The 9,835-nt window shown below is 45.3% G+C and overlaps 1 protein-coding gene and 1 long non-coding RNA gene across 2 annotated transcripts in view; one reads left to right on the top strand and one right to left on the bottom strand.

Annotated features, from left to right (window-relative positions):
* The window catches only part of LOC147023141 (uncharacterized), a 17,492-nt gene extending 9,906 nt beyond the window's left edge, over positions 1 to 7,586 (top strand). The window contains exons 2-3 of the long non-coding RNA XR_015059729.1: positions 7,332 to 7,411; positions 7,498 to 7,586. This is a non-coding gene — a long non-coding RNA (uncharacterized LOC147023141). The remainder of the gene's footprint in view (positions 1 to 7,331; positions 7,412 to 7,497) is intronic.
* Positions 7,587 to 8,736: 1,150 nt separating this feature from the next.
* Positions 8,737 to 9,835, bottom strand: part of PRMT5 (protein arginine methyltransferase 5) — a 96,926-nt gene continuing 95,827 nt past the window's right edge. The window contains exon 17 of the mRNA XM_085888259.1: positions 8,737 to 9,535. Coding sequence (XP_085744385.1) covers positions 9,383 to 9,535 — 153 coding nt within the window. The 3' untranslated portion in view covers positions 8,737 to 9,382. The remainder of the gene's footprint in view (positions 9,536 to 9,835) is intronic.

Raw genomic sequence — 9,835 nt, 5'->3', positions numbered from 1 at the left:
TATATATATATATATATATATATTGTTGCGGATTCCCGCCCGCCGGCGTGCTGACGGCCACGTAACTCGAATCGCGGCACGTCGCCCACCGGACGGACAATCCAGTCGTGACCCTCTCGGACTAACGCCGGGAACCAGTCACGGGTGGACCTTTCGGTCTCACCGCGATCGAGCCAATCAGCCCCCGCGTGGGATAGGGTTGCTCGCCAAATTCGACCTACCTAAGTACCCATGCGGAGGGTAAACCGGGCGAGCGCACCTCGCCGCAGGTCGACTTCGGACACGGGCCACTTAAGCGACCCGTTCCGTACTATCAGAATAACCGAGCGGTGTTATCGTCGACCTCGACGGTTCGATTAATTATCGGGCGTATTCAGCCCACTACCAACCCTTTACGTGAAGCAAGATGAGGATTCAATGGGAGAAAAAGACGAAGCGAAGCGGGAGAACAGTTCAATAATAAAGCACATTTATTCGCGGCACACGGGAAGCACACACATTCAATTCCACCAAAAGCACACAAAAAAAAGAAAACACAATTCCATTTACACAAAAAGCAAATATAAAAGCGAAGACAATGCAGAGCTAATACCGACTACCGAGCACACGGCAACACTTATACAATTCTACTTCACAGACGGCGCCGACAACACATACCCAAAACCAAGGAAAAGAATATCCCCAAGAATGAGGCGGGCCTGAGGCCGAGACCGGGTCGCGCCTACCCGTCTGGTGATGAGACGCGGAGCGGCGATGGCGCCTCACTCCGCGGGCCTCGCGGACAGTGTCTGGCAGGGGGTGGGAAAGGGGCCCCCTTGGTCGCACTATCTCAGCGCGGGGAGGAACAGGAGGGGGTTGCTGATGCTCGGGGTATAGAGGATCTTTATTATCCCTGGTGTGCGTCTCCACCTCGGCCAGGTCGCGCTGCCGGCCTTCCTCGGGCGTGCAGCTCCCGGCACCGTCGCGAGCACCCCCTCGTCTGCCTTCGCCGCTGCCGCCTCTCCGCCTCTGGACTCTCCACCCTGGACTCTTCTTTGGGCTCTCCTCGTTCGACTCTCTTCAGCTTCTCCAGCTACTGCAGGCTTCGGGCTCCAGACTTCCACACACGCTCTGACTGACGAACACGGTCCTTTTATCCCCCCGTAGCTTCGCCTTTGACCCCCTCCCTTTGACCTTTCACCCCGCTCCCCATTGGCCCGAGAAAAAGTGGGCGTGAAGGCTTTTTGATCCACAAATTTGCATATATCGATCGTCCTGGAGGCGGGGCCAAATCGCCCCTCGCTCACCGATTGGACGGCAAAAAGTGGGCGTGTGTCGTTTTTGAAGCACAAAATCCGTGATTTTGTACACGCTGTTCGACGCGCGCTCTGCGTGAGTCCAACACCGGTACCCACAGCGGGGCAAGAACGGTGGCGATGCTACGGTTGCGAGGTGTGACGGGAAGGTCGTGGCGGTTGTGGTGAAGCGGCGTTGTGGTTGGTGGTTGATGTTGTGGTTGTGGTGGTAATCATGGCGGTTGGTCCAAAATAAAGATAGTAAAAGAAAAACGGCTATCCTGAAGAGTCGCAGCACGCATAAATGACATGTATTCCCACTAGACAACGGGTTTGGACCTAACTACACATGTACTTACCGAGATACCTCACCTAAGGGACCTGAATGGTGGTTTGCGAATTTGGTAACCACAACACTATATATATATATATATATATATATATATATATATATATATATATATATATATATATATATATATATATATATATATATATATATATATATATATATATAAAAATACACTTATATACATAATTATAAATATATAAATAAATATTTATACATATATAAATATATTTATAAAAATAAATGCATATACGTATATACATATTTATGAATATATATATATATATATATATATATATATATATATATATATATATATATATATATATATATATATATGTGTGTAAATATATTGGCAATTCCTTCTATGCATTTCTTGCTCTACTCGGAGTGTGTGGAACGGAAAGGAGCAAGATGTGTGAGAGAGTGGCCCAGGTTGCCTTGAATGGCTCACTGGATTTAGAGAAAGTTCATGGAGGCTCCCACTGCCTCCTCCCCCCTCATGCTGCCTTTCCCTCCCCTCATTCTGCCTTCCCCTCCCTTCACGCTTCCTCCCCTCGCGCTGCCTTCCCTTCCCTTCCCTCACGTTAGCCTCCTCCCAAACCCTTTTCTCAACCATACAACTCTCCAGAGGTCGAAGAGAGGAAAGGGTGTCAAAGAATGTGCAAGTTGGGCACATGAAAGTTTTTTTTGGGTTTTTTTGCCAGTTGGAACTGCTGCTCGGATCAATTGAGTTTTTAGAAAGCAATGAAATTGCCAGATCATAGCAGGATAGCTGAGACGTACGCATGCTTGCTCTTAGCTGTCCCATCTGGGTTTGAATCCCGATTCAGCTATAATTTGTCATTGCAGTGTTTTGCATTCATCAATGTGTGTGCCATCTCTCGGACGGATGTTCAGCTGGGCGTCACATTTGCAGGAATCCTCCCCCCCCCTCCTTCCTCTCACTCCCCGTTCCCTCTCTCACACCTCTGCCTCACTCACTCACTCACTCCTATCCTATCCCTCTCCACCTCCCCTCCATCCTTTCCTCCCTTCCATCTCTCCTGCTTCCCTCCTCTATCCTTCTCCTCCCTTCCTCTTCCCCCCCTCCCCCCCTTTAATATCCCCGTCAGCAAAGCAACGGGTTGTATTTTCTCGTCTATAATAATAAATGTAAGCGTATGTCAGTCAGTCAGTGTGTCTCCTCCATAACTCCAAAACGATGAAACCTAACGGCCTGAACCTTTGCATGCATATCAAGGGAACTCCATGGGAGTGCATGGATTAAAACTGCGTGTTTGGGTTAATTTAAACATCTCTTTTGAAGATTATAATTATTAACGGCCTTATTTAATTACCCTTTATCAAGGCTCATCCTTGGTCAACCTCTTTGTCAGCCCACTCTCCCTTGCTGGGGTCTTAATTCGCCATTTTTTGTTGGCCTGCTCAACAATGCCTTGACTTGGAACAGGCCGCAACGGTTTAACGATAAAGCGCTCAAGTTTTGTTCTTCGCTTTCCTCATTCATATCATCAAATGCCTCATTTTCATGCCTATGAATCGCTGGATATATCACAATGCTGACAAACGCCAAGACGCCAGTGATCGCGGATATATTTAGTTTCCACACATGCGATATGCTCTTGAATCTGTTAATCTGGGCCAAATTTCAAAATTTAAACCGTGGAATTTACCTGAACAGCAGTTCTGACTGCTAAAATAAAAAGTGTTCATTTGTCCAATTCGGATATTGTTTGACACTCCAGGCATCCAAGTGTTCGTACTTTTATTTCATTTCTCCACATGCAATAAGCTCTAGAATCTCTTAACCTGAACCAAATTTGAAATTTTAAACTGTGGAATTGACCTTAGCAGCAGTTCCGACTGCTAAAAAAAAGTGTTCATTTGTCCAATTCACACATTGTTTGACACTCCGGCCATCTCTGGGTGGTGTTTAATATGACCTATCAGCGATCGCTAGCCAAGCCTGCTGTTCTTATCAACTGTTTTGTTGGAGTGCTTGCTTAAGTGCTTAAGCATGTTCATTTGCAAGCCATGGCGATACATGGCAAAAGTACCTGCACTGTCACTGCACGACACAATGAAAAATACATCAATCGACATACAAAGTTCAGGCCCCACCTGCCTGTGTTGCGGCCCGCGGTGTTAAGCCTGCCGTTCCTCATCAATGGATGGATGGATGAAGGAAAAGAATGGATGGTTGGAAGGGATGGATAGAAGGGATGGATGGATGGATGGATGGACCAAACCGATGTTTGAAAGCCATGGCAAGACAGTAGACTGTGGTGTAAATGACTTATTTTTTATTTTATTTTATAATAGCTGTTGTTGTTTTTGAAATTGAAATTACAAGTTGACATTGAAGACAATGTTAGGTAAAAATGTAAATGAAAGACGCATATAAACGTGTGTTCCGTTGTCTAATTAAATCTGACAAAAGTTTAAAATGTAACCTTCACCTAAAAACAGTCATCATGAGCACCACCCAGAGATGCTCGGAGACGCACCCCCTAGTGGAGCACTTTAGAGGTTATTCGGGGAGAGTTGTTTCCAAAACCAAAGTTCATTACAAATGCTGCAGGGAATGTAATGGCAGACAAACGAACAGCAGGTGGGAACTCATTCAACATTCATTCCTTACACCTCGTGTTTACTGTGAGATTGGAGTATCGTATGTTCATGAACAACTGTAGAATTTGCTGTGAATTCACTTTCCATCCCATCCATCCTTCCCTTCCTCCATCCATCCATTCCTTCCCTCCATCCATCCTTCCATTCCTTCCCTCCATCCATCCTTCCCCCATATCTTTGTTTGTCCTCACTCCCCTACCCCTCCTTCTGATCTCTGTCACCCCTCTTCCAACTTTCATGAAGTGATAAACAATATGTGGCTGTGATAAGTTCCCACAAGTGGTTGTGTTGTGCTGTGGTGTTTGTGTTGTTTTGAGCTCAAAGTATAAGCCTGGTGTTGGCTTAGTGGTTAGGGTGGTCGGCTGAGGATCTTAGGGTCCTGAGTTTGAGCTCTGTTGGCTGCTGAATTGACACCAGGTGGGGTTGACTCAGCCTATCATCCTTCCAAGGTTGGTGAAATGAGTACCAGTGTACTGGTATAGGGGCACAGCATCAGTGGCACAGTTGTACCCCAACAAAATGATAGCTACTTGGCAGCAAAGCTGCCATATGCAAGAAGCCTGGAGTATTGTGGAGTGTGCGGGTTGGGTGGATGGGCTCTTTTTTGTGGTCGGGGCTGCTGCTGGCTATGATTCCGCAGTTTGAATTTTGGGATTCGGTTCAGGTTTAGAGATTCTGTGGCTTATTGCAATCTGGGTGTAAAATGTATGCTGAAATTAAATAAATACACAAAACACTGTCTCCAGGCGTTTTTCAACATCGCAGCTCGGGTGCGATGGGCTCTCGGGTCTGTTGACCCGAGCCGGGTTTTGAACTGTGGGGTTGGACTTGGCCGCGGGTCCAGCTGCTAGAGGGGTGTTCGTTTGTCCGGTCTGCGTGTTATTTGGCACTCAAGGTGGTGTGTGACCTCCATCGGAGAGATCCATTTCCAGAGATGGGTAAACGGTGGCAGCTGCAGTTCGAGTCACATATCTGAAGGGAAGCCCATGTTATAATCTCTTTTAAAATGGTACATGCCATTTGAAAGTGACAGGTGGTTCTGCTATCCTGTTTGAACATGATGTTTTAACATACCCCATTTAGTTCAATCCTATACTAATGCCAGCTGACGGGACCATCCCTCCTGCAACCACCTCCACACTCCCTGCTTCCACTCAAGTCAACCCCCCCTTTCTCTTCAAGTCCCCACTACCAAACCCAAGTCCAGAACACCCCCTTCCCCTCACCACTCCTTACTCTACCATCCTCTTCACGCCCATCGCCTCATGATTTTCACTTGTACACGTGCCACAGTGTGAGTGTTTCATAGATCACTGCTGCAGACAGGGGGAATTATTAGCTACAGCACAAAATATATTTGCCCCACCTCCCCCTCTCCAGGATGCTCCCAGAGGGAGCGGATGCTTCCAGTGAATGCTAAATGAGAGGTTTTGTGCATGCGCTGTATGTGTTTGCAATGACTCGATCCTGCTTGCCGGCCACATTTAACCTGCCGCCGTGAGCACGAAATTCGTAATTCAAATCGTCTTCGATATATTTTTCAGCATTTAGATGAAAAAGTGGCAATTTTCAGAGTGGTTAATCAGAATAGTTCTGTTCCTTAATGCAAATCGGACTCACGGATATATCCGTGGATGATAGGAGTCAAGTTCGTTCCATTTTCTGTTAAGAAATGTGAGCAGCAGCAGCAGTGGATATAACACACAGGCACACATACACACAGACGCTTCTCCTTTTACCAATAGATGCAAAAATCTCGTAAAATATATTTTGTGGCCCTGGAACTTAACAAAAACCATATATTTATAACAACCCTCCACTCGCTGACAGGGTTGATCTGCGAAATCGGGGAGAACGCGTCGGTCCACAGGGCTTGCACGGCCCATATCGTCAGGAGGTTTTGTAGTACACACTGTAAGATAACTTTTTGGGCGAGTTGATTAGAAAGTTCTCCAAATCTTTAATTGTGCAGAGGCACATCCCTTTGTCACAGGTCAGTTTCCAAGTATTTTTGGCTTCTTTCAGAAGCTTAGTGAGCTGTTTTAATGCTACAATCCTTATCTGGCATGCATGAGAAAGGTTCACCCCTGCCACCACCCCCAATGGACTTTGCTGCTACGGGGTTTTGTGCATGCGCACCGAGCATTCTGAGGGTCATTTTGAAAGTCGTGTATTGTAAACCAGCTCTACATTGAGGGTCTCTGTATTGGGCTTAAACTTTGCTCCCCCCTTGAAAGGGGTCGAGTAGCCAATAGCGGCAGAAAAACAGAAGAAAACATGCGTGTGAATATCAAGCAGACTATTCTATCTGAAATTATTTTGCAGATTTTAACATCCATTGAACCACGGAGCCTTGGTACACTAAACACAGTTCTTCATATTTAGTTGTGTCGGGAACATATCCTTTGAGCTGATCCATTTGCAGTCTCTTCGGGTGTTTGCGCAGAGGTGGAATGGCATGTTCACGTTCGGTGGTAGCAGCAAAAACGACCGTTTTTTTTCACTCTAAATCCTTCCACAAGTAAATTAATCCGGTGGGTCACCCTCGAGTTGAAGAGAAAAATGGAATTGTTATTTTGATATAAAAAATATCTCATAATTATATAAGAATAGCACTGAGACCAAGCAGAACTACATTTAGACTGAATATTTGAAGCATGGATTACAGAAGGTAAATGGAGTTTAAATCACAGGAATGGAAAAGTCAATGATGTAGTCTTGTGTAAGCTGGTGTTGCATCATAATCATGGGCTGTGGATGGACATTGCGGTTATTTTTCTTTCTCAGAGATGAGGGATTCTCACATAACATGCTCCTATTACTTCAACCATCATGTTAGCATAACCCTAACCCTGCTTCTAAACAGAGAATCATTGGTCAGTTTTACCATACCTCCAGGAGCTGCGGTCAATGTTTGAACTATCATCACCAGGTCAAAACAGTAGGTAAGTTAGTGGCACCAATCCAAGAACTAATGTTGTTGATGTCAAATTAAAATCCACCATTTCTCCAAATGTTGCATTTGATACCATGTCATCCTCATCTTTTCACTGATGACTCCACTCTCCCCACAGCCCTCATCTGTCAGATATTTTGGCAGCAGTGTCTACTCCTCTGCAGACCAAGGTAGAATTCAGAGCTGCTTCAACACTCTGTAAGCCCTTCAAACCTGAAAAATCTCACACTCTCACTATCTCTCTGAAAATGGCAGTTTTTTGAACACTCCCATCTCCTTCCTAGGCAAACCTCAAGAAGTTCAGTCCCTCAAACCTTTTCTGGGACTCAACGTTCACCACTCTTGGAAAACCACATATCAGAGTGGGTCTGCAAACTGTGAAAGCATCATTGCTGCCGAGTCTTTCCTTGGCAAATCCAAACTTTTAACCTCTGGCTACAACGCCTTCATCCACAGATTGATTGCCTCATATTTCATGTAGTGACACCCTGCAGTCTTCTTCTTTGTTCATATGCAGCATAAGGCTATGTAGTCGCATCATTGGCTGAGGGTACGGCTGTGCCGCTGATGCAATGCCCTCTGCTGGTTAGGGCAGGAATTTATTCATGGCGCTGGTGATGGCTCACCGACTCTTCACAAGGACCACATCATGGGAGCTTTAATGTCCACCAACGAATGCTGGTAGATGGGACATCCGTTTAACGTTCATTCAAGGGATGGCACACACCTTGATGAATCAACCTGCCTGTGAAACACCAGGATGACAGTTTATAATTGGGTCAGGATTCAAACCCATGCCAGACAGCTTAGAAGCGAGTGTGCATAGCTCTCGGTCATCCTGTCAGCCCATATGCCCAGAGTACAAGGCCCTCAAAATCATTGAAATCTCCTGCAACAAACCTGAGTCCTCAGGCCTGTTACTCCTGCATCAGATGGGTTGGTGACCTGTCTTTGACCACCTCTTTTCTGGTCTTGTACCATCTGCCCTTCCCATGTTATGTCTCCCTGAACCACTCTCAGGTTTCACATCACACACATTCTGCCAGTGACCCACTTCTGGCAAAACTCCCAAGATCCAGGCTTACCAATCATCTTGACTCAGCTGTTCATTTCTCACAGCTGTGGAATCAACTTCCTTAGTCTATTCAACCTCATGGTCTCCTCTTGGGCTTCGAGACAGCCATCAACTTCCTCCTCAGGTCATCCCTTGTGAATCCTCTCCAAGCCCAACCCTTCTATGGCAGGTTGTTTTTATTCCACTCTCCTCTCCACCCACCTTCCCCTTAATTTGTTCCATTGTTCTTTCATCCCTGGTGCTCTCTTCTTGTTTTCAGCCCCCTGTGCTTGCTTGTTCACCTCACGTCTTCCTTCTCTCCCTTCTGATTCTACTTCCTCCACTTTCTAGTATGTTCTAAGCTCTTCCACAAAGCCACTTTGCATACAAAAAAAAGGTTGGATTTTGAAATTAATGTTTCCAAGGGAAAGTTAACCAACATGTACAAAAGGAAGATTGACAGCTAAAGTAGATAACCAAAATGCAGTTTATTAAACCAGTACAAAAGCATATATCCCTCTGATGACATCACAAAACGGTGGTTTGTTTTATCTCTCCAATAAGGATCACAGGCTTCTGCACAGAGAACAAGGAAAATGTAAACACACCATTTCAATACTGGCTCCAACAGGTGCATGGGACCACATGGTCACTTCTGTTTTATTGAAAGGCCCAAGTATTTTCAAATTTGAAAGCCCAGTGAGGTTGATAAAGTTTTCTGAGTTAGAAAAACAGCTTTGTTGAATATTCTGCTTAAAATAACAATAATGGGCCACAGTTGACCATGATATCGAATTTGTTTGCTAAAGCTTTTATTTCTACAGTTTCAACTGTTTCCAACCGGAATTAACGGATTTGATAAGAGTCGTGATGAAAATCCCATGGTTAGCATCCTGTTGATAAAGTGTTTGGTTGAAGACGGAGAGGGAAGCATAAGGAAAATTGAATTCAAGGCATGAAAACAGCTTTGTGGGGGCGATGGCATGCTGCCAACTCATTGACCATAAGGTGTAGCTGTGTAGCTGTGGGCAAAAAGACGTGTGTGCCAGATCCTTCTTATCCTGCAAGATTGTGGCGGAGACGCCAAAAGCAGGCCTTAAGAACGTCACGATGACTCAGAGGCCGATGGTGTAGGAGCGGCCTGCTGGATTATGCATAGTCGTGGTAGATGGTGCTGTGACGGCCCATTCGTACCAAACCTTCTGGCTCGTGAAGCAGCGCCAAAAACAGACACACACATGATCATCTCGGTGCACTGGAATCGGATGCTAGGTGGGCATTGGGCCGAGAAATGAAGAGAGCGAAACAGGTCTAAACTCACAAATCAGGAAGAAATAAATCAGCGTTAAAGTAAAAAAAAAAAAAAAAGTGAAGGGGACTGCATTGTGTGCAACTTCACAGCAGGTGGTAGTTTGTTTCGTTGTGAGGTTGCTAGACATGCATTCTATAATTATATTCTGGGTGAGAAAACAGCTGAAGGAAGAATATGAATTGAAGCTAATATCAGGAGAAGTACGATAGACATCTGATTTTCTTTTCTTTCCTTTTTAAAGCCCAACTGGCACTCT

The sequence above is a fragment of the Eptatretus burgeri genome, chromosome 7 (genome assembly GCF_056783735.1).
Source record: "Eptatretus burgeri isolate ZD-2024b chromosome 7, Ebu_testis_v1, whole genome shotgun sequence".
NCBI classification, from domain to species: domain Eukaryota; kingdom Metazoa; phylum Chordata; class Myxini; order Myxiniformes; family Myxinidae; genus Eptatretus; species Eptatretus burgeri.
Note: the sequence above shows the minus strand (reverse complement) of the source record. Positions and strands in the feature narration are given on the sequence as shown.